Consider the following 27,396-nt stretch of genomic DNA (forward strand, 5'->3'; position numbering starts at 1 on the left):
AACCTGGGTCTCTGGCGCTGTGAGGCAGCAGTGCTAACCACTGTGCCACCGTGCCGCCCAATTGTTTTCTTTGGAGTAGAAGAGGCTGAGGGGGTATATCATAGAATCATTGAAACATGGAAACAGGCCATTTGACCCAATAAGTCCACACTGACCCTCTGAAGAGTGTCCCACCCAGACCCATTCCCTTTCCCTATTGCTCCACATTTCCCCTGACTAATGCACCTAGCCTACACATCACTGAATACTATGGGCAATTTAGCATGGCCAATTCATCTAACCTGCACATATTTGGATTGTAGGAGGAAACTGGAGCACAGGAGGAAACCCATGCACACACAGGGAGAATGTGCAAACTCCACACAGACTGTTTTCCAAGGCTGAAATCAAACCCGAAGCCCTGGTGCTATGAGGCAACAATGCTAAGCACTGGGCCGCCCCTAGCCACAATGCCGCCCTGATTGAGGTATACAAGACTGAGTGGTGTGGATAGGGCGAGTAGTGTTCAGCTGTTCCTCTTGTTTGAGGGGTTAGTCATAAGGGGGCATAGTTTTATGTGAGGGATAGGAGATTCAGATTGAGGAAAAAAAAGTTATTCACTAAGAGGGTAATGGGAATCTGGAATACACTGTCTGGGAAGGTTGAGGAGGCCGGAAATCTTACAACCTTCCAAAAAATATTTGAATGAGCACTTCAAATATCAAACATCAAGGTTATGTTTGATATTTGAACATAAAAGCATCAAGGGCATGTGCAAGAAGTTGGGATTAGCATAGGTAGTTATTGTCAGTGCAGACTTGATGAGCCGAAGTGCCTTTTCTGCACTGTATGATCCATGTCCATGGCCAAGTTAAGATGTGTGGGGCAAAATGTAATTACACTGCCAGGTGAACAACCGAGGAAAAGTGATCCTAATCTGTACTATACTGTCATTTGGAAATGTATGCTTGTCTAGGTTTACACCATGAGTGTGGTGCTGGAAAAGCCCTGCAGTCATCAAAACACTGAAGGCTTAGGCCCAAAATGTCTATTCTCCTGCTCCTCAGATGCTGCCTGACCTGCTGCACTTTTCAGGCACCACAGTCTTTGACTCTGATCTCCAGCATCAGCAGTCCTCACTTACTCCTATGTTTGCACTAAGGATTAAGAAAATCACTTTTCCAGAGATGTCTATGTACCTCTTGCACTAGGTTTGCCATATCACTCAGGATAATTTTGATCTGTGAAATAAATTTGGTGCAAGATTGGTGCTAAAGAGGTTTGCCAATAGATTTGCTAAGAGATAACATGCAACTAGAATCCCACAAATACAATTTAATTATGTTTGTAAACAATTTAACTTACCAAATGTCCCATAAAACCCTCTAGGTCCACATGTACCTACACCATATTTTTTCAGTGAGGCCAAAGCTACATTCTGTGTGAACAAAAATGCATTTGCTTAAAACTTCAAAGCAAATTAGAATGTAATGCTTACTCATCTAAAAATTCAAATGATTTCATTTAGAAAACAAAAACTTACCAGAAAACTAATATAGTATGTAATGACCAACTCAGACATCCTGCAAATATTTTAGTTAAACATTTCATGTTTCACTCTCCACTTGCATGCAGTGGGATCCCATTTTGATATTGGAATTTATTAATAATTACAAAGATTTTCCCCTTTCATGAAGACAGAACAGAACACCACAGTACAGGCCCTATGATCAATATAACCTACACACCCCTTAATTTACTGCTGCCCATGCAGGTCAACAAACTCACCTTAACTCTTTCATTGTCTAGCAATCCGAGAAAATTGAAGGACGCAAAATTTATGCACTTTCTACCATTAACCACTATGTTATGAGTTGGAGGGCTGAAAATAATAAAAAAAAATTCAATGAAATGCATAAAGCTCAGACAAAAAAAAATGCAAACCTCAGTCAGTCATTTTCAGTGCAAAATAGTTACTAAAAAACATTACAGGTGATCAAGTATGAAACAGTGAAACTCGCATAACATGGAACCGGTTCCATAAAGTAGAGAGGAATATTTTTAGTATGATTTTCTTAGGAAGAAAATTGTAAACAAAGACCCTAAGTTCTTCTGAAGGCACTCATCCAAACTGGAGCCATGTTCTACAAGTTGCCCCAGGCGACTCACTCAACTAGTGACTGTTGGTGGAATTGTGGTGCAAAGTCAAATGAAGTTACAGCAGAGGGTCTCAGGGAATTCTGAAGCAACAAGTTTCAGTCAGCTTAAGTTCCAGACCAGTTCTAAAGCCACCACTTCTTATGCAATTTGCAGAGTTGAACTAATGTTCCAGATCTTTCCAGTTCCTTTACATTGTCTTTTGTCAGTAAGCCATTAACAGAAAGGTAACATTAAACCAAAATTTCCATTGATCCATATAACTGTTTAAAATAAAGACACACTTTAAAACTGTTCTCTTTTAGAATATTGTACAGCTCAAGCACAAGTGCAAGCTGAATTAGTAACATAGCCCAAGAGTGTATTACATACCCTGAGACAATATTATTGTTAAGGGCAGGGTGGTCTTTTGATATTGGTGGAACAAGGGGCTCTGGTTGCCATTCCTCAATAAGCTCTTCTTTCTCCTGTTAGAAAAGATAAAACAGAATACTTATAAGTAGTTGTCATATCAAGAAGTCAAATAGATCTTAAATTCTACTGGATTACCTTTTCTGTCAGATCAGAACGTTCCTGAAGTTTGTAGGTTTTGGAGAAAAGTAGTCTTACTATCCACAAAATGAGAATACCTTCCAGAATTAGATGGTAAGCTGGGGCCTAAAAAGACAAAGCAAGCAAATTAACTATATGCCTCAAAGTTTGTAAAAGGAGAATATCCTGACAGCAGCAAAGGAATAATTTTATATTCAGTACATATTTTACACTACAAAAACTATCTTTTTAATCATTGATTAAATAGAGAATAGATGATAAAGAAACATGCCATTCAGTCCACAGTCCTTCTGATATTTATATTCTGCTTAAATCTCATTTATATCTATAATAATCTGTTTCCCCATCATCTAGTCTCCCCTTAAACATACCTGTACTGTTCACTAATTACTCCAAGAGTAATGGGTCCAAAATCCCCACCATTCTTATTTCCATCCTGCACTTCCAAAACTCCAGCCGATCCATTCTATCCTAATATATGTTCACATCTTTCTCATATTATCTTTGCAAACTTTCCCCACACCCACCCCAATGCATATCATTTTCTTTAAAAACACAAAGACCATGATTGCAAGCAATACTAGAAATATGATCTAACCGAAGTTCATCACTGCAATCTGCATAATTCAAAATACTGCTTTTGAATTTCAGAGACTGAACAGTTTCATTGTTATAGAATTCTATATTTTATTCAGAAATCCAAGACAGGAAGACATCGCTCACCCACACTAAGTAAACAGAGCAGCAGCATAATATTTTATGCATTAGTTATAAAAGTTCAAAACAGCAGATAAATTATAATTCTGTAAAGAGTAATAATGTTTCAGGATTTCTGCTAAATCCAGAGAGGTTTTAAACTACAATTGTATAGGGGGGTCAGAACCAGTGTAAGCTTAGATAGATTAGATTCAGATCAGGAAACGAAAGGTAGAGATATAGTCAGCTGTTGGCATACTGACCTTCATCAGTCAGGGCATGGAGTAAGGAAGTTGGGAAGTTATGTTGCAGTTATACAGGATGTTGGTGAGGCCACACTTGGAGTATTGTGTTCAGTTTTGATCACCTTGTTAAACCGGAAAGAATGCAGAAGATATTTACAAAGCCTTGACTCAATAAACTGAATTTTAAGGAGAGGTTGGACAAGCTAGGACAGTTTTTCTTTACAGGTGTAGGAGACTGAAGGGGAATCTTATCAAGGAGAGAGGCATGGATAATGATAATGAGGGGCGTGGATAGGGTGAATGCATTTTTTTCCCCCAGGGTTGGGGAAATCGAAGAAAAGAGGGCATCATTTTAAGGTTAGAGGGGAAAGAATAAAAAGGGGACCTGAGGGGAAGCCTTTTTTTTAAAACATGGAGGGTGGTTCGCATATGGACTGAGCTGCCAGCTGAAGTAGTTTAGGTGGGTACATTTGAAAGGCATTTGAACAAATACATGGATAGGAAAGGTTTAGAAGGATATAGCCCAAGTGCAGGGAAATGGGGTTAGCATGGACGGACATTTTGTCAGCACGGACCAGTTTGGGCCAAAGGCCTGTCTCCGTGCTGTAAGACTTTATGACTAATTTAGAAACCAGAAGAAATGAGGATTAAAAAGCACCCAAAGGAAATTTACAGGATTGAGCTATTGTACTTCAACGCATCATATGTAATACAAAAAAAACTAATGAACATGGCAGTAGTTACGAGAACAGAAACCTGTTTAAAAGAAGGCGCAAAATTAGCAGGTCAATACTCCTGGATGGAGATTTCAGGCAGGGTGGAGTAGGTAATTAAAAAAAGGAACGGTAAGCAGAACTGGTTAAAGAATCAAAAACAGATGAAAGAAGGAATGACATATGTTGAATGGGTTAACAAATTAGGTTTTATTACCTTACTAATAAAAAGAGGACAGTCAGACTCTAGGAGTATACTACAGACCCCAAATAGTAAAAAGGAGATGAAAGAACAAATGCGTAGACAAGTTTCTGCCTGTAGGAATAAGATGGCAATAATAGTAGGAGACTATCTGTCCCAATAGCAATTCTGTATCAAATAATAAAGGGGTGTGAAGGGTGAAAAATTCATGTCCTGTGTCCAGAATAATTTGTTTTTTGAAAAAAACCCAAAAAACAATAGAGGAACACCAATTATCCGGCATTCGAATAACCTAATTTTGGATGATCCGAACAAGATTGCAAGGGCCCGATGCGTGGCTATGTTATCTGGCATCGATTATCCAACATTCGATTAACTGAACAAAATACTCTCTGTCGGTATGCTTTGGATAATCGAGGTTCCTCTGTATGTGACAAGCCCAATCAGAGGAGATTCAATTCTGGATTTAGTTTGGGAAATGAAGATGGGCAAGTGGTGAAGTGCCAGCTGGTGACGGTATTGACCACAGTTCGGTTAGATTTAGCATTACAAAAGAAAAGGACAGAGGCAAATCAGAAGTAAATTGGGGAAAGGCAAATTTTGCAAAATTGAGAAGTGATTTGGCTGAGGTGAACTGAACAGGACTACTAAAGGATAAGTCAGTAGTAAACCAGTGGTAAAAAGTGAAACCTTTAGGACACAAAACAGACATGTCCCCTTCAAAAATAAGAATGACAAAGCAAAATCTAGCGTCATGGTTGTCTAGAAAAACATAGGAGAAGATTAAAACAGAAAAAGAAAGCTGATGATAGTCACAAAAAAAACCTACATTACAGATAGCCTAGAAGAGCATAGAAACTACAGGGGTCAAGTTAAAAAAAGGAAATCAAAGAGGGCACGAAAAAATATTAGCAAATGTCAATGATGTTTAACTAGTACATAAAGAGCAAAAGGATAGTTAAGGAAAACATGGGACCTAGAGATGAAGGGAACTTGTGTCAAGTTGCAGAGGATGGGAAGAATTTTAAAATGATTTCTTTGACCCTGTATTCACATAGGAAAGGGATGACATGGACATAGTAACCCAAGAGGAGCAGTACAAAATATTGGACAAAATAATCAGTGAGAGAGCAAGTGTTTGAGAAATTGAAACTTTTGAAAGTGTGTAAATTGCCAGGTATGGATGAATCATATCTTAGAATGTTAGAGGTTGTGAGGGAGGTAAAAGCAGATGCTCTGAGGATTATTGTACAATCTTCATGAGACCCAGATGAGATGCTGGAGGATTGGAGGAATGCAAATGTGGTTGTGTTGTTTAGAAAGGGTACAAAGGAAATGCCAATTAATTAAAAGCTAATGAGTCTTATTTCAGTGGTGGGCAAATTGTTAATTTATCTGATCGCTCAGGATCGATTCTATCACTTAGAAAGGCACGAACTTGACAGTGATAGTCAACCTAACTTTATCAAAGGTAACACAAGTGACACGGAGGATCAATGAGGGTGGTGCAGTGGATGTAGTCTACTTGGGTTTTTAGGAAGGCATTTGACAAGATTCCATGTGGTCAAAAAAGTAAAAGCCCATAGGATACACAGTAATGTATTGAATTGGATCAAAAGCTTAGAAACAACATGAAACAATGAACAATGGTCAATGGCTGGAAAAGCAGTTTCAAGTGGTTATCCATGGGGCTTGGTGGTGAGACCCTTGCTGCTGGTTTTGTAAATTACCAATTTGGACTTTAACATGGGGGTCACAACTGGAAAATCTGCAAGTGATAAAAATTGGCTATATAGAGAATAGCTGTAAATGCCAAAATGATATGATGGGTTGGCAGAGGGGGCAAGTAAGTGGCAGATGGAGTTCAACTCTGATAAACTTGAGGAAATGCAGTCAGGGAAGTCAAACACAAAAAGGATATCCACAATAGAATGGGAATATACTGATTGGGATAGATGAATTGAGAGATCTTGATGTGCAACTGCACAGGTCCCTTAAGGAACCAGTACAGTTAAATAAGGTGGTAAAGGCAGCAAATGGATTGCTCTCCTTCATTGGCAGAAGTATAGAATACAAAAGTAGGAAGATAATTATGAAACTGTATATAAAAGTGGAGGGCACAACTGGAGTAGTGTGCAGTTCTGGTCACCACATTACACAAGGACATAATTCCTCTGCTGCGAGAGGCTGCACAGACAAGTATTACTAGAATGCTGCCAGGGTTGGAAAATTGTAGCTACAAGGAGAGACTGGCAAGGTTTTCCTTGGAATGGAGAAGGCGGAGGGCAATATGACTGATGTGAACAGAATTGTGAAGGGTTGAGATAGAATAGACAGGAGAAACCGGTTTCCCTTAACACAGGGTTATACAATTTCAACATTCTAGGTCAAGTGCTTTCCATTAGAATGGTCGGAGATACCAATCTAACCAAACTCACTCAAGCTGCCTTTACCTCTCATCTTCCTTTTGATCACCCAAACACCCTCAGAGATCATGTTCTCCACTGGATATATGTGAAGAAATGACCCTCGTTTCCACCCCCCCCCCAACAAAAACAAACATTTAACATGACAACGATCCCAATTAATGTTGGAAAAGCTAAAATTCCTCAACATAACTACCAGATTTTCACTCTGTTAATGTCTGAACTGTCTACAGATTTCCCCTCTATTTCTGCTGATTCTTTGGTGGCATATAATAAATGTATATGACTGCCCCCTTATTCTGCAGTTCTACCACAAACCCTCTGAAGACCCTTCCAAGATATCTTTTCTCCTTATTGCCCTAATTGACTCTTTAATTGATAGGGTATAAAGAGTGTGGTGGTGTAACACTATCTTGCTGAAAAATCCTGTAACTTGGAATGTTGTTGCCTGTCCAGTCCTTCTCTCCATGTTTCAGTGATGCAAAATCACACCTCCATGTGCTAATTTTCTCCAAAATGGAAAGTTAAATGGAGAAAATTCTAATGGGGAGAATTAATATCTGTTTGGAAAGGCATAGGTTAATTAGGGACAGGCAGCATGGCTTTGCCAGAGGGAGATTACGTCTAACAAATATGTTAGAATTCTTTTTAAAATGCGATCAAGTGAGTGAATGAGGGAAATTAAGTTCATGTAATCGAAATGGAGTTTAGCAAAGGTTTTGACAAGGTACCACACTGGAGATTGAGAATCTTAAAGCACATGTAATTTAGGGAAACTTCGTGAGATGATTCAGAAAGTGGAAGCTTTGGCCTAGTGGTACTATCACTGGACACTAATTTAGAAACTCATCTGATGAGTTAGGAATGCAGGTTCAAATCCTGCTATGGCAGATGGTGGAATCTGAATTCAATAAAAAACTCAAATTACTAATCTACTGATGACCATGAAATCATTGTCGATTGTCGGAAAAATCCATCTGGTTAACTAATGCCCTTCAAGGAAAGAAATCTGCCATCCTCACCTAGTCTGGCCTACAAGTGACTCCAGATCCACCACAATGTGGATGACTCTCAACTGTCCTTTGAAATGAACTAGCAAGCCATTCGGTTGTACCAATTGCTGCATCTCAAAGAAATTAAACTGGGTGGATCAACTGGCATCAGAAAAAACATCAGCAGAAACACCCTGCCGTCGTCCTCGCTGATATCTGGGAGTTCTGTCTTCCTGTTTGTCCTATATAGTGTTTTGTGCAGTCCTTGCATGGAATTTTGTACACTACATTGGTTTTGCTCATGCTGGGTATCGGGTCCTTTGTCCTGGTGAGTTGTTGTCGGAGAGTGGCTGTTGGTTTGTGTGCTGTTATGAGTCCTCGTGGTCGCAGCAGTCTGGCTGTCAGTTCGGAAATACTCGATGTATGGTAGTGTGGCTAGTCCTTTGGGTGCAAGCTTCCTGTAGTGGATGCAGGGTAGTTAATTGCTACCTTTATCTACTGCAGTGCTATGATTATGTCTGGTTTTGAAGTGTAAGAGATTGCCAATATTGCAAATAAACCTTTTTTATAAAATAAAGGGCGGCACAGTGATTCAGTGGTTAGCACTGCTGCCTCACAGCACCGGTGCCCATAGACTGGGGTGTGGCTAATATTGAGCTATTATTTGAGAGGCTGCAGAGAAATGCCTGGTAACTACAGACTGTCTGTGGTGAGTGATTTGTTAGAGGGGATTCTGATAAACAGGATTAACAGTAATTTGGAGAGGCAAAAACTCATGTGGGATAGACAGCATGGCTTTGAGACAATTTTCCACGCTCATGGATTTGATTGGGTTTTTTTGAAAGGGTGACCAAGGAATTGATGAGGGAGTGCAGCAGACATTGTTTACATGGACTTTAGCAAGGCTTTGGTCAAGGTAGATTGTTGAGTAAGGCAAAGTCTCACTGGATCCAGGATGAGCTAGCCAATTAGATCCAAATTGTCTTGACGGTTGAACACAGAGTGGTGGCAGAGGGTTGTTTCTCAGACTGGAGGCATGTGATTAGCAGTGTGCCACAGGGATTGGTGCTGGGTTCATTGTTAGTCATCATTTATATAAATGATTCAGATGAGTACTTACAAGGTATGGTTAGCAAGTTTGCCGATGACACCAAGACTGGTGGTACAGTGGACAGTGAAGAAAGTTATCTGGGAACGCAGAAAGATCTTCATCAAATGGGCCGGGGGCCAAGGAATGGCAGCTGGAGTTTAATTGCAAGGTGTTGCATTTTGGTGACTTGAGAGAGGAAACAGGAGCACCCAGAGGAAATCCACGCAGACACTAGGAGAATACGCAAACTTCACATTGACAGTTGCTAGAGGCTGGAATTGAACCTGGATTCCTGGTGCTGTGAGGTGGCAATGCTAACCACCGAGCCACCGTGCCCACAAGACGACAGAATGGGCACTCTGATGGGAAATGTTTGTCCTGAAGTTCAGTTACTAGCGATGTAACGCGAGGATCTGTTTTGGGGTCACTGCTATTTGTCATTTTTATAAATGACCTGCCTGAGGGCGTGGAAGAGTGGGTTATTAAATTTATGGATGACATTAAGGTCGGTGGAGTTGTGGACAGTGCTAAAGGACGTTACAGAGGGACGTAGATAAGCTACAGAGCTGGGTTGAGAGGTGGCAAATGGAGTTTAATGTGGAAAAATGTGAGGTGATTCACTTTGGAAGGAGCAACAGGAATAGAGAGTACTGGTCTAATGGTAAGATTCTAGATAGTGTGGATGAGCAGAAAAATCTGTGTCCATGTGCATAGATCACTGAAAGTTGACACCCAGGTAGATGGGATTGTTAAGAAATCGTATGGTTTGTTGGCTTTTATTGGTAGAGGGATTGAGTTTCGGAGCCATGAGGTCATGTTGCAGCTGTACAAACTTCTGATACTGCTGCACTTGAAGTCCTCATACAGTTCTTGTCGCCACATTCTAGGAAGGACCTGGGAGGATAATTTCATCAATGTAAACTGCAGAAGGGTGTTTTTCCTTTTTCCTTTATTTCTGTAAATATCCCTGACAAATATAAACTAGCTACAATGCCTGTGTAATAGTTATAATTGTTGGATGCAGAAAGGAGTATGGAAACAAATGGGGAGGAACTCTGGACATAATTGTGGTGTTGCTCCTTTAAAGAGAGTGGGTCAAGTTATTCAGTACAGGAGCGAGAAGAGGAGTCTAAGTTCAACTGAGAAGCTGAGAGGGTGCACAAAACAAGAAGTATCTCCTGTTCTACTTTACCTTCCATGTACCTCATATTTTGTTTCTAATTCTGGTGAGCTACAAATACAATAGAGAATTGAATGACTGGCAGAAGGCAGTGTAGGGATAAATGACTTTTTCAGTGTGGCAATAGGTGACACATGTAGTTCTGTCAACATTGATGTTACGAGCACAACTATGCACTTTTTATACATTACTGATATGGACAAAGGGCCAAAGGCATTGTTGCTAACCTTGCAGATGACACAAAGATAGGTGGAGAGACATGTAGTTTTGAAGCAGCAGGGATGCTGAGGAGGACCTGCACAGGCCAGGAGAGTAGCCAAAGAAGTGGCATATGGAATATAATGTGGTAAAGTGTAAGGATACAAACTTTGCTAGGAAGGGGAGGCTTGGACTATTTTCAACAAGGGAAAAGCTTTGAAAATCTGAAGCAAGAAGGTGCTTAGGAGTCTCTGTTCAAAAGTCTCAAGATCAAATTGCCAACCGAATCTGCAAGTTAAAAGGCAAATGCAATGTTGGCATTTGTTTTAAGAGAACTAAAATACAACAGCAGAAATATATGCTGAGTCTGTAGAAGGCTATGATAAAGCCATATTTGGATATTAAGAGTAGATTTGGACCCTAGAGCTAAGGAAAGGTCTGCTGGCTTTGGACAGAGGTCAGGGGTGGTTAACAAGAATGATCCTGTGAGGATCTGAAACCTGAATACAGGCTGAGGTGACTAGTTGTAGTCAGGGGCAACCATTTAACAGATGCTCTTAATAACCTAGGTGGTAACTTGATGGCTTTTCGATGCAAATGACACAACAAAATGGCTCCTAGGCTGCAAATTGACAATTCTGCTAAAGCTGCATAAAATAGCTTTTAAGTTACTTAGTGCTAATTCTGCTACAGCTGCATAAGTGACTAACCACAGTCTGCTTCAATAGAGATTAGCAGACAACACATCCTTTAAAGCGTAGAAATAACTCGACTAGATAAGACATTACTAGCCATCCTGACTGACCTTCTGGTGCAGGTGCAATGGCTCGGTTAGTGAGATAAGGGTGGCTTAAGTGTTGGAAAATAAAGTTTGTTCCCAGGAAATATCATTGGACCAAGTAACTGTCAAATAAAACAGTATAGTGTATTGATTGGTAATTGTTTGAATGTCTTAGGTTTAAGCCATATGTGCAGCACTGAGGAATATGGAAGTCAACTTCTGTGTTCCCGGATGCTCTTCACCCGGCCGTATGAAGAAATAAAGAGCGAAGTCTTCAAAAACCAGACTGATTGTGAGTACGTATTGACCGATCACGGAACCAAGAGACCCCCTCCCCGGGAGTCAAGATCTTCACCTGGGGTGAAGGGTTTGTTGTATGAGGAGCGGTTGAGGATTCTGGGTCTGTTTTGAGGTGGGGTGGTAGATCTCATGATACTTAGAGAATATCAAAGGCCTGGATAGTGGGTGTGGAGAAAATGTTTCCACCAGTAGGAGAGAGAAGGACCTGAACGCAGCAAAGTGAAGGACACTTTAGAACTGAGGAGAAGAAATTTCTTCACCCAGAGGACGGTGGAAGCTTAGTCATTAAGTGTATTTAACACAGAGACTGACAGGTTCTTCATTAGCAAGGGGTTTAAGGGTTATGGGGAGAAAGCAAGTGAGCTCTGGCTGAGAATCAAATAAGCCATGTTCAAATGGCACAGCAGACTCAGTGGGCAGAATGGGTTAATTCTGTTCCGATATTTTTGAATCTTATGGTCTAACCGTTGAGTTTATCCAGCAATTTCCGTTTTCACTTCAGGTTTCCAATATCCACAGTAGATTGTCTAATTCATTCAATTGAAAACCATTTGTAGAACTTATATTATATGAGTGAGATGTTAAGGGGTTAATTTGCTCCGCTGACCTGTAAGAAACTGGATGCCCTGTGGGTAGGGTAGTATGTTTCTCTACCTTGCAGGTACAATGTAAACATTATCATTTCCTATTATTCAGAGTAAGAGAATTTATATTATCATCTCCTATTCAGAATCAGTAAGAACATTGCAATTAAAGTTGTGACCACATCCTATAGTTAAAAAATGATTTACAGCAGATCTTGCTATTAAAAGGGATGTTTTACATTACATTGTTTCTGGAAATAGTCAGCTCACTACATGGTGTCTTGAGTGGCATGTGACTATGGGTGAGTGGTTGGAGGTTGTCTTGTGGGTATTACTGACTGATGTGAGATTTTGTATAAAGGTTTCTTTGTTCTGGGAGCCTTGCTTGACAGGCTTTGCAAGCATCGTGAAGAGTGTTAAGTGATCCTCCAAAGCTTGTACTTGCTTAATAGATTTTGGCTATTCAGAAGTTGGCGTATTGCAGTTGAATCAAGTGTGTAAGCATCTCAAGAAAGAGAACCTAACATGAGTAAACTTGATGAAAAGCTGGTGATGTCAAGCAGCTAAAGAAAACTGTTCGAAAATAATTAAACTTGTGTGGTAATACAGATATCTGAAATTAAGTATTAAGAGAAAGTGTTATATCTCATAGCACAGAAATTAAGCAAAAGGAATTTTAATAAGATGGAATGCAGAGAGTACACTTGTGGAAGAATCTAGAACTAGGGGCCATCATTAAAAATAAGTCAACCACTTAAGTCATAGATGAGACTCTTTTCCTCACAGAAAATCTGAGATTTTTGAACTTGGTTCTCTGAAAAGTAAAAACAAAGGTTTTGAATTTTTTTTTAAGGCAAACAGATTTGTGATAAGCAAGGGGTTTAAAAAGGTTTCCAGGAGTAGGTAGGAGGAGTGTTTTTGGATCAGACATGATCTTACTGAATTTAGAAGCAAGCTTAAGGGCTGAGTGTTCTAAATACATATATTTATATGCAAGTAAGGTTAATAATGGAGATAGCAGACACTGCCAATATTAAAATATTGGCTTTGCTCTTTCAAAAGCTGAACATATTTCCCAGGTAGTAACTCTCAGCAATCTACAAAATAAAAAAAGTCACTTAACCACGGAGTGCAAAAACTGATCAGACACAGCACTCACTTTCCCTGTTCTGAAATGATTACAGAGTAGTTATTGTTTTCCCTCGAAGTAAACAAATTACTCTGTTTCGAGAATAATTTCATTGGAACATCCAGACTTGTGTACATGTCAGCAGTTATCAGCACAGGTCCCTTGAACTCTCTAACAGACAATACTGAGCGTGGAGGTGCCAATGTTGGACTGGGGTGGACAAAGTTATGGTAGATTGAGTTTATTTGAAAGCACTAGCTTTCAGAGTACTGCTCCTTCATCAGGTAGTTGTGGAGCAGGTCATAAGGTACAGAATTTATAGCAAAAGATTACAGTGTCATGCAACATATTGAACAAACCTAGATTGCTGTCAAGTCAAGAATGGAACTAGATAATTTGATAACCTTGCTTTATAAAATTCTGCTAATCTCAATTTGAAATGATTTCATTAACAGTCTTTAGAGAAGTAATTCTGTTACCCTTAGTATGGCCTACACGTAACTCTCGGTAAAAAGCTACCTAGTTGATCAACTGCTCTTTGAAACTCACTTGTGTCAAACAGTTGCAGAAAACAAAAACTGGAGATGCATCTGCACCATCTTACCTGTAGTAGTACAAAAAGGTTGCTTACCATCATCTTTACAGTAATTTGAGATGGGGAATAAATGTTGGCCTTGCTAAAGATACCCACATTTCAAAACCAAGTCAGAACAACTTTTCATCAAAACAGTGCAGACGTTTTCCATAATCCTTCCTATGAAAATATATATTTTTGCATATTCTCTAACCAACTAGTATAAATTTTAAATCTGTTCAATAATTAATATTAATATTTGCATTAATAAGATTTTAACAAACATTTCAATTGAAGAACTCCTGTTTTATAGACTGTTGGCAAGGCCAACATTGTCCATCCCAAACTGATCCAAAATGATGAAAAGCAATCTTTTAAAAACAAGTGGAGTGCTCAAAAGACCTTATTAAAAATCACAAGTGTAAACATTTCTGCATCTAGAGTGCCAAAAAGGCTAAATTAGCCAAGGACAACAGATTTCCTCCTACTAAGGACTGACCTGCTGAGCTTTTCCAGCAACATATTTTCAACTCTAATCTCCAGCATCTGCAGTCCTCATTTTCTCCTCAGCCTTGGTTAGCATCTATTACAGTTTCACTTGTTGGGTGAGAGGGGAAAGATTTAAGAGAGACCCAAGGGACAATGTTTTCACACAGGGGTTGGTGCGTGTATGGAATGTGCTGCCAGAGGAAGTGGTACAATTACATCAATTAAAACTCATCATTTGTAGATGCCAGTGTAGGACTAGGGTGTACAAAGTTAAAAGTCACAACTCCATAACCACATGAAGGAGCAGTTCTCTGAAAGCTAGTGCTTCCGCATAAACCTGTTGGATTATAATCTGGTGTTGTGTGAGTTTTAACATTATTTAAAAGATATCTGGCATATGAATAAGAAGGGTTTACAGGGTCTGACAATGCTGCTTCTTTAACAAGGTTATTCTGTCCTTGCTGAAAATGTGTTGCTGGAAAAGCGCAGGTCAGGCAGCATCCAGGGAACAGGAGAATCGACGTTTCAGGCATAAGCCCTTCTTCAGGAATGATGTTGGGATGCTGCAGGAAATCAGAACAGCTCTAAGTTGCGTATTTGTGTCGGTTGGGTTTTCAAATGTTATTCACAATTTGACTTTTTTGTTCATGTAAATAAATTGTGTTTTGTTTAAAACAGAGTGGTCTGACCAGCTGTGTCGCTCCTGGTATATTCACCTTCTGGCTACTTAAAATATTTTGAGGGGCTCTGGCCCGTAACAAGTGATATGGGCCAAGTGCTGACAAATAGGACTAGACTAGTTTAGTATCTCTGGTCGCCATGGCCGAGTTGGACCAAGGGTCTGTTTTCGTGCTGCACATCTCTACGACTATGACTATATTGTGACATCTGGCTTTGAAACACCTCACCCACAAATCTTCCCAAGTAGCGTCGCAAGATAAATAGTCCCTCTGAACGTAACTAGGCATAACTGGAAAAGCGGGTTTGCTCAACTATCAAAATCCAGCGCACTTCCTCTCGGCACACTGGCTCAACATTACCATACAGATCCAGTTCACAATATTCTCCAGCTTTTCACTTCAGAACCAGACTTGAGATTAATTATGAACTAGGTACCCTCCACAGTCTGTGAAACTTTCCAAGTCATTTTTATAACTGGTTTCCTTACCTCATAAAAAGCCTGCACCATCTCAACTAAAACCCACTGTTGTCCTGTCGCCATCTTGTTACCTAATGTCAGTTGACTGCATGAAAGATGAAATAAACAGAATAATACGCATGCGTACTACTGCAAATCTGTCCAAATAGGCGGTTGCCATCTTTGATATGGTCACCAGTTGCGATCACATGGTGCTCAATAATAATCAATTGTTCCAGGACCCACAAGGACAATTAACTGGTCTGTCTTTGTCAAAGTTTCAAAAAACTAAACAAATTATGTAATAAAGGCAAAATACTGCAGAAACTGGAAATCTGAAATAAATTAGATGCCCCCTTGGGGAAGGTAAAATCATCAGCCAGACAATTGCTTTTATTTCTAAAGAAAACGCAACAGTGCACTCGAAATCAAGCACCACTATTCCATAAATCATCACAAGTGTCAAGTGACACCAATTTAATTCCTAAAGGAAAGAAAAAGTAATATTTGGAACTGAACTGATTCGATTAAATTTGTATCATTTGCAAGTTTTACAGTTTTTCCTTCCGGCTTGGATGGCTAATGACTATGCCCACCACCTAATTAAATTTAAAGTTTTCTTTCTTTTTGCAAAATGTTTGTGTTATTTATTTTCCAATTAAAAAAAAGACAAAAAGTAGAGTATGGCTTGCTGCAGACTTTTTGAAGGTCAGCGTCCCAATAGTTGCTCAGATCTGTGTTAAACTATACCTAAACTCAAATACTTGCATTAGCATGTCTCATAAACATTATATCTAGTTACTACAAAAGTTCACTACACCATTCCATTTTCCTTTGAATTTTAACAGAAGAACTAATAATCTAAATTCTATTTTCATTGAATCCCTAGGCTCACTGGTCATATTTCCCTGGATTTTATAAAGCCTTTCTTAAGTACTGGCACAACGTCAGTACCTCACCTGTGGCTGCTGATGATACAAATGTCTCTGCTAGGGGCTCTGCAATTTCCTCCCTAGCTTTCCACAATGTCCTACAATGATTAGATTAGAATCCCTACAGTGTGAAAACAGGCCCTTCGACCCAACAAGTCCACACCAACCCTCCGAAGAGTAACCCACCCTGACCCATTTCCCTCTAACTAATGTACCTAACACTATGGGCAATTTAGCATGGCTAATTCACCTGGCCTGCACATCTTTGGACTGTGGGAGAAAACCAGAGCAAACCCACACAGACACAGGGAGAAAGTGCAAACTCCTCACAGACAGTTACCCGAGGCTGGAATTGAACCTGGGACCCTGGTAGTGTGAGGCAGTAGTGCTAACAACTGAGCCACTGTGCTGCCCCATTCATATCCTAGAGTTTTATCTACTTTTATGTATTTTAAGATCTCCTGCACCTCTTTAATGTGGACTCCTTTCAAGACATTTACTTTCATGATTTCCCTTGCTTCCATGTCTTCTCCACATGAAATATTCGTATAGGATCTCTCCCATGTCTTGAGGTTCTACACATAGATGAGCTCATTGAACTTTAAGGAGCCCTATTCTTTCCCTAGTTCCTCTTTTGCCCTTAATATACCTGGAGAATCTTTTTGAATTCTCCTTTATTCCATCTGCCAAAACAATCTCCTGTCCCTTTTTGCCCACCTGATTTCTCTCAAGTATATTCCTATGCCCCCTGTACTACTTCAGGGAATTATTTGATCCCAGCTGCCTGTAACTGACATGTGCTCCTTCTATGTTTTGACCAGAGCCTCAATATATCTAATCATCCAGCATTCCCCACCCCTGTTAGCCTTGCCTTTCACATATATGGGGACACACTGGTGCTGGACTCGTTATCTCAATTTTGAAAGTATCCCATTTGCTAGATTTCTCTTTACTTGTGAACAGCCTCCCCATTCACCTTTTGAAAACTGCTGTCTAATAGCATCAAAATTGGCTTTGCCTCACCTAGAACCTCAACTTGTGCACCAGACCTATTCTTTTCCATAACTATTTCAAAACCAGTAGAACTATGGTCACTGGGACCGAGTGCTCCCCACTAACACCTCTTATTTCCCAAGAAGAGGTTGAGTTTTGCCCCTTCTGAAGGATGGCCATCTACATATTGACTGAGAATGTTTTTTTGAACACACTTAAATTCCTTCCTATCCAAGCCTTTAGCACTATGTCCCAGTCTATGTTGGGAAAGTTAAAATCCCCTACTATTACAACCCTATTGTTTTTACAGCTAGCTATCCATGATCTCCTCAATGTCCTGCTGACAATTTGGGGGCCTTTGATATCATCCCATCAAAGAAATCATCCCTTCATATTTCTCAGTTCCACCCATATAGCTTTGTTGGACGATCCCGTAGGAATATCCTAAGTGTTGTATGATGTTTTCCCTAATCTTGCCTTCAACACGCCCCCTCCCCCCCGCCCTCCACCTGCCTTACCTTTTATTCTTCCTACAGCATTTGTACCCCAAAACATTGAGCCGCCAGTCCTGCCCCTCCCTCAGCCATGTTTCTTTTCATGACTTATTCACTGGATGGTGAAATTCAAGACTATATTAACCCTTACAAAATTTCTCAGAGATGTGTTTATAAAATCTCACATCAAAGGTAACTATACTAAATAAGAGATTGTATTGCAGTGATAGTGTAATATCGCGGATATGAAGCAAGAGTACAGATAAATGGGTCATTTTCAGATTGGCTAGTTTTTACTAGCCACAGGGCTCAATTGTTTACAGTCTATAAAAAAAGGGACCAAATATATGGTTACTAATTTACTGATAACCCACAAAGATAGATAGAAATATATATTATAAGGAGGACCTAATGAATCTGCAAAGAGATTCATGCAACTTAAATGAGATAGATTAACTGGCACATGGATTATAATGGGAGAAAATGTGAATGAATCACTTTGGCAAGGAAAATGTTTTAAAAAAGAAGTGGGAAGAAATTACAGATTCTGTTGTACACAGAATGTGTGTCCTGGTACATGAATCAGTCCTGGTACACACATTCAGCTGCAGCAAGTGATTAGGAAGACAAAAGGAATGTTATAGTTTACTGCAAACGAAATGGAACATAATAGTAGAGAAATTTGTACAATTGTACACAGCAATAGGGAGGCCATATCTGGAGTATTGTACAGTTTTGGTCTCATTGTCTAACAAAAGATATAATGCATTATAAGTAGCTCAGAGAGGATTCAATCAACTGATTCTTGGGATAAAATTTTTATCGTAATACAATGGGAGAAAGTGAGGACTGCAGATGCTGGAGATCAGAGTTGAAAAGTGTGATGCTGGAAAAGCACAGCTGGTTAGGCAGCATCCGAGGAGCAGGAGAATCAATGGTTCAAGCATGGGCTCTTCATCCGGAATGACCAGGATGAGCCTGTAGCCACTGAGGTTTAGAAGAATGAACTCTTTGAAACGAGGGGACAAAAACAGAAGTTTCTGGAAAATCTCAGCTGATCAGGTAGCATCTGTGGCAACAAATCAAAGATAATGTTGTGCGTCATAGACTCATATAGTAATACAGCATGGAAACAGGCCCTTCAGCTCAAACGCTCCATGCTGACCATGGTGCCCACTTAGCTCGTTCCAATTGCCCACATTTGATCCATATCCCTCTAAATCCTTCCCATCCATGTACCTGTCCAAAATGTTTTTATTTAAATGCTGCTATTGTATCTGCCTTAACCACTATCTCTAGCAGCCCATTCCATAAATGCACCACTGTCTGCATGAAGAAGTTGCCCCTTAGGTCCTTCTTAAATCTTCCCTCTCTCACCTTAAACCGATGTCCTCTAATTTTCAAATTCACCCTCCCTGGGAAAAAAGACTATTTGCATTCATCCTGTCAATGCCTCTAATGATTTTATACACATCAATAAGGTCACTCCTCATTCTCCTATGCTCCAAGGAATAAAGTCCTATCTTGGCCAACCTCTCCCTACAAGTCAGGCCTACTAGTCCTGGCAAAATCCTCATAAATCTTCTTTGCACTTTTTCCAGTTTAACTATGTCTTTCCTATAACAGCGTGACCAAAAGTGTACACAATACTCCATGTACAGTCTTACCAACAACTTATATAACTGTAACATAACCTCCAAACTCCTGTACTCAGTGCCTTGACTGATGAAGGCCAGCATGTTAAATGCTTTCTTCACTACCCTGTCTACCTGTGACGCCACTTTCAATGAACTATGCACTTGTACTCCTAGGTCCCTCGGTTCCATGACAATCCTCAGGACCTTACCATTTACTGTATATGTCCTACCTTGGTTTGACTTTCCAAATTGCAACACCTCACATTTCCCTCTATTAAATTCCATTTGCCAATCCTCAGCGCAGGTCTCCATCTGATCAAAATCCAGCAAACTGAAGAAAGTTCAACTGGACCCAAAACATTAACTCTGATTTCACTCCACAGATTCTGCCAGACTTGTGGAGATTTTCCAGCAATTGCTATGTTTGTGTCAGATTTCCCGCATCTGTAGTTCTTTTAGTATTTTCTCTAGATCCTGAGGGAACTTGACTGGGTGGATACTGAGAGGATGTTTCCTCATACGAAAGAGACAAAAATTAGGGCATGCAGCTTCAAAGTAAAAGATTTCCCATTAAGACGAATATTATGGTGACGTTTTCTTGCAGAAGGTTGTTAGTCTGTGGAATTCTCTTTTTCTAGAGTGCAGGGAAGATAGGGTCATTGAATATTTTTAAGGCTGCATTAGATATGTACTTGAATAACAAGCTAGTCAAATAGTATAGAGGTTGACAGGAAAAGGCATTGAGGCCACATTCAGATCAGCCATGAGCTTCACAAGAGCAGGTTGAAGGGGTAAAACATCTTCCTTCTACTCCTGGTTTGCAGGTACGTTAATTGTTTATCATCACTTACAACTGGACGTGGCATCTGGTCTATTGGTTTGAGATTGTTTAGATCTGCATCCACTGATTGACATGCATATAGAACTATTAATGATTTTTGAAAATATTTGTAGCTCAGGTTGAGGTTCTGGATGTAAGTTTGCTCGCTGAGCTGGAAGGTTTGTTTTTAGATGTTTCAGCATCATTATAGGTAACATCATCAGTGAGCCTCTGGTGAAGTGCTGGTGGTATGTTACACTTTCTATTAATGCGTTTAGGTTTCTTTGGGTTGGTGATGTCATTTCCCGTCTTTTTCTCAGGGGTTGGTAGATGGGGTCCAAATCAATGTGTTTATTGATAAAGTTATGGTTGGAATGCCATTATTTAAGGAATTTTCATGCGTGTCTCTATTTGGCCTGTCCTCACGTAGATGTGTTGACCCAGTCAAGGTGTTGTCCTTCGTCTATATTTAAGGATACTAATGATTGTGGGTCATGTCTTTTTGTGGCTAGTTGCTGTTCATGTATCCTGTTGGCTAATTTTCTACCTGTTTAAATACAAACCTCCACTCAACACCCCACTAGCCAAAAGAATAGCAGAACAAATGGTCAGAGAATGCTTAGGGATATGATTAACAATGCCAACAACCAACTCTTGTAAATACAAGTGGGAAATTTTTTGCCAAAAAACTTTACTCACTAACGTGACAGACACACTACAATGAACCATAAGCATCAAACAGCAGCAAACACAAAAGAAAAAAAACTAGCCCTCCAGGAAAAACAAGCTCACACAAAAGAACAACATAGAAGCTTGGATTAAAAAAAAACTTATCAGATTGACTTCTAACAAATACATAAAAAGCTGTCTTAGTAAGAGGATTAAACTACAATTACAAAAGATGTGGACAAAAAGGACTTCCTAACTGACCACCTTTAGAATCAACGTTGAAAGACAACAGACCCTCAGAAGAAACCCAACAGACCATTAGACAGGCTGTTGCACCAACATTAAGCAGGAAAAAGGAAGCAAACACATTCAATACACAAGAAAAGAAAACATTAGCAGAACTCAAAAATGACAAAAAACATTGTTATCCTACCTGCAGACAAAGGTCGCATGACCATCATGTTAAACAGAGCAGACTACTGTGAGAAAGCAAACACACTGCTTGCAGATACTGACACTTACCAATAGGTGACCCTACAACTAGAGAACCGACTTATGGCCTCACTCAAAAACTTCAGAAATCAGGAGAATTAAAGAAGATAGACTTCCAAAAAAATGAAACCAGGTGGATGGAACACACCACACTGCTATGGACTACCCAAAGTACACAAACCAGGAGCGCGCAGCCCCCATCCCGATGCATAGACTCACTACTTGGAACACGAACTTACAGACTAGCCAAGGAACTTCACTGAAGACTAAAACACTTAGTAGAAGACTCACGACAAACAATTCACTCCACTCAAGAATTCTTGAACACCATAAAGACACTAAGATAGAAGAAGATGAAATAATGGTCTCTTTTGGTATAACAGCCCTGTTTACATCCATTAATATCAATCTGATCACACTTAGAAGAACCGAAGACACAAATACCAGGCAGCGCCAACTTCATTAGCAAAGATAATATTGTCAAATTAGTGGACCTCTGCCTTACCACCTACTTCATATTCAATAACAAGACCTACAAAACAAATCAACGATTTCATGCAATCATTAATATCAGGGTTCCTTCCAGAAGCATTTATGCAAAGACCAGAAAAAAAAGCTCTCCCAATGAGGAGAAAGTGAGAACTATTGATGCTGGAGATCAGTGTCAAAGAGTGTGGTGTTGGAAAAGCAGTCGGTCAGGCAAGATCCGAGGAGCAGAAGAATTGACTCCCAATCATCCAACCTAAACTTTAGATCCGCTACGTGGATGATACCTTTATCATCACCAAACAAAACAAATTAGAGGAAACATATGACCATATTCTAAGTTCAAATTAACTTCTTCCACACACATAAAACATTGAACAGATATCAATATCATCTATACTTTCTCAGTTAAATCCACAATAATACATCTGTGATTACATTCTTATGATCCACAACATATATGGTTTGTCAATTAAAAGTCTGTAACGTAAGACTCCAATGAAATAGTCTCATATTTTTGCATTTAAAGCATTCCAAGAATGTAAGAGGATTGTGATCCACGTTTACAATTGTCTCAGACATATTGTTTGTGACATACACAGTAAAATGTTGTAAGGTCAGTACCAAACTCAATAGTTCTTTTTTGATCATGGATTACTTCCTCTGGTGGATATTGAGTTTCTTTGAAAAGTAACCAACTGGCATTCAATCCCATCATTCAGCTTTGTGTAACAATACAGCTCCAACTCCTATGTCACTAACATTGATAGCAACTTTGAAGGGTTTCAAAACGTTTGGTATAGCTAAAACTGGTGGTGTGGTAAATATTGCTTTTACATGATCAAATGCCTCCTGGGATTATTCTGTCAATCAAAATGTTGTATTCTTCAGCAAATCTGTTAGCAGTACCATTACACTGGTGAAGTTTGGAACAAGCTTCTAGATAGAATCCGCTTTGCCCAGAAAATCGAAGCACCTCTTTCTTTGAGGTTGATTGTGGGAATTCCTCAATGACATTCATCTTTGTGTTCCATGGGGTCAACCTTCCATGACTGATATTATATCCCAAGAACGTCACCTCTGCCTTCATGAATTCACTTTTGTTTATTACCAGTTCATTACCAGTTTTGCTTCTCTTAGTCGTTCAAACAGCTCTGCCAACTGTACCATGTGATCTTTCCAAGACTTACTAATGATCACTACATTGTCCAAATACACTGTACAGTTTGTTAACCCAGTCATAACTCTGTTCGTGAGTCTACGGAATTGGTGGGTGCATTCTTCATCCCAAAGGCATCACTTTAAATTGATATAGCCCATTTGGGTTTAAAAATGGAGAAATTTATTTTGCTTTCTCTGATAAAGGTACCTGCCAATAACCAAGCAGTAAGTTCAACTTTGTGATATAACCAGCTTGTCCAACTCTCTCAATACAGTCCTCCAATGTAGGTATTGGGTATGAGTCCGAATTGGTTATGACGTTGACCTTCCGATAATCCACAGATAATTGTTGAGCCCTGTCTGGTTTGGGAACTAACATGATTGGCGAACTCCACTTGCTCTGGCTTGGTTCAATTACATCCTCGTTAAGTAGGGCCTCCAACTTCTGCTAGACCTCTCTGGCTTTGAAAAGATTAAGCAATAGGGTGTTGTTTTATCGGAACAGCATTCCCTACATCTACTTCATGTGCAATTGCATTAATTCTCCCCATCTGATTCCTACATATATCTTCATTCTGAAGTAACAAACCTTTTAACTCTATTCTTTGTTCTCAGACAGATAGTTTACTCACTTATTACACTCCTCAAGGACTTTATCATTTTAACATATGTTGAGGCACATCAAAATCCACAACATCTAGAGTTGATACCTCAATCTGCAGGGCAGTAATTTACACCGGTTTCTCTAGTTCTTTCTCACTAGTATAATACAGTTTCAACATGTTCACATGACATACCCAATACAGTTTTTTTTTCTATCTGGCATCTTCTACTAGATACGTTTTTCTCAACTTGATAGGGACCACTAAACCTGGCTTTGAATGGATCTCCTATCACTGGTAACAGTACTAACAAGTCATCCCCTTGGGGAAGTGACCGAGTTTCAGAGTTTTTATCTGCCACCTGCTTCATTCGCTGCTGTGCCCTCTTTAAGTGCTGCTTAGCTAATCCACCAATTGGATTTAATCTCTCCCTCACCTCCGATACATATTCTAAATGTGAGATCTCCGAATTTGACCCTGTCAATTTCTCTTTAATTAATTTCAAAGGGCCTCTCACTTCATATCCAAATATTAACTGAAAGGAATAAAACCAAATAGATTCATTTGGGGCATCTCTAATGGCAAACAATACCAATAAGATACCTTTATCTCAATCATTCAGGTAATCCTTACAGTATACTCTCAACGTGGTCTTCTGATGCCACTATCTAAAGGTCAGGATGATACACACTTGATTTAAAGTGCTGTAAACCTAAGCTATCCAGGACTTACTTTAGCAGCCGATTAGTAAAATCAGACCATTGGGCTGACTGAATCTCTCTGGTTGGCCGTACTGCATGAAGAAAGCTCTATCACCCTTTTTGCCTTAATACTCCATTATGGAATTGCTTCCGGAAATCTGGTAGACACATCCATTATGGTTAACAAGTACTAGTTCCACTTTTAGTTCTTGGGAGGGGACCTACGCAATCAATTTTAACTCGTGTGAAAAGTTCTTTGAATGCAGGACTTGGCAACAAAGGTGCTGGTTTTATTACTGCCTGTGGCTTACCTACCATTTGGCATGAATGACAGTATGGCAAAAGTTAACCACATCCTTTTGCATTCTAGGCCAATAGAAATGTTTTTGTACCTTAGCCTGAGTCTTTCGTATGCCTAGGTGAACTCCTACAGGCAGTTCATGTGATGTCCCTAATACTTCCTGTCTGTGTGCTACCAGTAAGACAACCTGATGCACTTCTGCCCATTTCTCCTCTGCATTGGCCTGCCGTGGTCTCCATTTTCGTCTTAGCATGATATCTTCCAGATAATAACCCTCAGGAATATTCTCAGCCTCCTTCTCTGAGTATGCATCCACATATATATCTTTCATCATCTTGTCTTTTTTGTTGCAAGTCCATTAGCCTTTCAGGACTAAACACTTCTTCTGCTCCCTCTGCCTGTTCAGGTTTTTCCTGCCCCATTACATCAAACAGGGTGTTTGCTAACTGAACCTCGACTGCTTCATCTTTCTCTTTAGTTTTTGCTTCATATTGTGACTTATGATTGTGGGATCTTGTTACTACACAGTCTGGGAAAATACCAGGATATTTTTCTTTTAACTCCTCAGTTTCTTGGTCTTCCTTCAGCTTCTCCACAACAAGGGATGTCACTCCCACCTTGGACCCTGCTAAATCATTCCCAATAACAAACTGGATTCCTGGAACTGACACTCTGTCAATCACTCCCACTGTTAATTCCCCAGTCTTGAGTGGGCATTCCAACCTGATCTTACATAGGGAAACACTAAATTTTTGTCCATCTGTCCCACAAGGTCAGAAAGAGTGCAGATTCATTCATCTCTTACTATTACAGACTGGTTAGATCCTGTATCTCTCAAAATTATAATGTCTTGCTTTTCTCCCCTGTTATTTCTGAGTAATCTTTACCCACAGAGGCAAATTCTTTATAGAGATCAGGAACTAACTCCATACCCCACCCCTACCTAGGCTGTGCACTCTCCTGCAGCTCCTTAGCTTTTCTTGCAGTTTCCTTTACTACTAATGCCACTGGCTTACCTTTTTTTTAACCATATTTTTTCCTACAGTGCCTTTCTTTAATGTCAAGCACCGTGACTTTGTGTGTCCCACTTTACCACAGTGGAAAAACCTGATGCCTTTCACCTTCTTTCCACCCTCTTGGGCTTCTTTTTAAACAGTGTTCTCTACTCTTTGTGTTGTAGCGTATGATCTCCCCTTCTCTCAATTTCTAACCCTCATAGGATGAAATTCTTGTGGGAAGCTTGTCATATGCACCAATGTGTATTCATCTGCTAACTCTGCTGCCCTTTTCACTTCCTGAAATTTCTGTTCATCCACATGAATTCTTATCATCTCTGGAAGTGAGTTTTAAACTCCTCCAGGAGAATAATCTCTCTTGGAGCCTCATAGGTCTTATCTATTTTTAAGGCCCGCATCCATCTGTCAAAATGACTATGTTTAATTCTATTAAACTTAATATCATTCTGACCTGGTTCCTTCTTTATGTTTCTGAACCACTGTCTGTACGCTTCTGGTACCAATTTATAAACACTTAAAATAGCCTGTTTGACCTCTTGACCCCTCATCTGAGCACTGCAAATACCTCACTAGCTGTGCCTACCAGTTTAGTCTGAACCAGCATTATCCATCAATCCTTAGACCACTCCATCTGCCCAGCCAAATTTTCAAATGAAATAAAGAAGGCTTCAACATCTTTTTCATCAAAATGTGGTGGAGTTTCGACATATTTGTATATATCACTACCTTCCCTTTTAATCTCCATCCTGTTAACTTGACTTGGCTGACTAAGTTGCAACTTCTCAAGTTCAAATTCTCTCTCTTTTTGCTCAGCTGAGAACCTTCTCTCTATGTCTTTTTCCTCTCTCTCTCCTTCTCTCTCCCTTTCTTCTTGCTTTCTCTCACTCTTTCTTCCCTCTGTCTTTGCTCAGCTAAAAACCTTCCCTCTTTATTTTTCCTCTCTCTCTCCCTCTCTCTCTTTAATTACAATTTAAGAAAATGGAGATGTAAGTTTTTCTAACTTTACTGCACTTGTCTGTTTCTCTGACACTAAGTGTTTGAGTAATTCTCTTACAATTTCAGCTTTACATTGGTCCTAGGTTAAACCCAATTCTAGCCTCTTTGCTAATTCTAAGAGTATGGTCTTTCCTTTTCTTTCTAAACTTACTTGGCAAATTTGGGAATCATCTTCAACCCCGAGAATCTCTTTAGCAATTTTAAGATCCATTTCCCTCACTTTTAATTTAGCCAACCACAAATAACTGAAATTAAACAAACTGTCTCACCTATGTTTTATTTAAAGATGTCGGACACTAACTGGTAAGGTTTTAAATCTACTGGGCTTTTCTTGTACCCAAATCTATTCAAATCTGTCCAAATCTCAGACTGGATCTGTCTAAACTTATCCAAATCACAAATCCAAGACCCAAACTGTTCAAATCCTGGAGACAAGCCCCCAAACTGTTACAACATGGGGTAAACCCCTCTGCGAATTTAACTCAGACACACAGAAAAGCTCACCTCATGCCATAATCTGTTAAATTTCGAGTGGCAAAGAACTATCCCAAGTATCACTATTTAAAGAAAAAGTTAACAATTTTATTCTTTAAGCCCAAAAGAGAACATTAGACACCAACTATTTACAACTCGTTTCTTTTAAAACTATCTTTTATCTCCCACTCTACAAT

General features: G+C 39.6%; 1 protein-coding gene across 2 annotated transcripts in view; it reads right to left on the bottom strand.

The window, feature by feature from the left end:
* sptlc1 (serine palmitoyltransferase, long chain base subunit 1) overlaps positions 1–15,560 on the bottom strand; it is a 54,881-nt gene extending 39,321 nt beyond the window's left edge. For both annotated transcript variants that reach the window (XM_043714248.1, XM_043714246.1), the window contains exons 1-5: positions 15,456–15,560; positions 2,686–2,793; positions 2,509–2,603; positions 1,768–1,861; positions 1,345–1,417 (exon numbers count right to left, since the gene is read on the bottom strand). In XM_043714248.1, coding sequence (XP_043570183.1) covers positions 1,345–1,417; positions 1,768–1,861; positions 2,509–2,603; positions 2,686–2,793; positions 15,456–15,509 — 424 coding nt within the window. In that variant the 5' untranslated portion in view covers positions 15,510–15,560. The remainder of the gene's footprint in view (positions 1–1,344; positions 1,418–1,767; positions 1,862–2,508; positions 2,604–2,685; positions 2,794–15,455) is intronic.
* Between the last annotated feature and the right edge of the window lie 11,836 nt (positions 15,561–27,396).

Source organism: Chiloscyllium plagiosum, chromosome 2 (assembly GCF_004010195.1).
Source record: "Chiloscyllium plagiosum isolate BGI_BamShark_2017 chromosome 2, ASM401019v2, whole genome shotgun sequence".
Lineage (NCBI taxonomy): Eukaryota > Metazoa > Chordata > Chondrichthyes > Orectolobiformes > Hemiscylliidae > Chiloscyllium > Chiloscyllium plagiosum.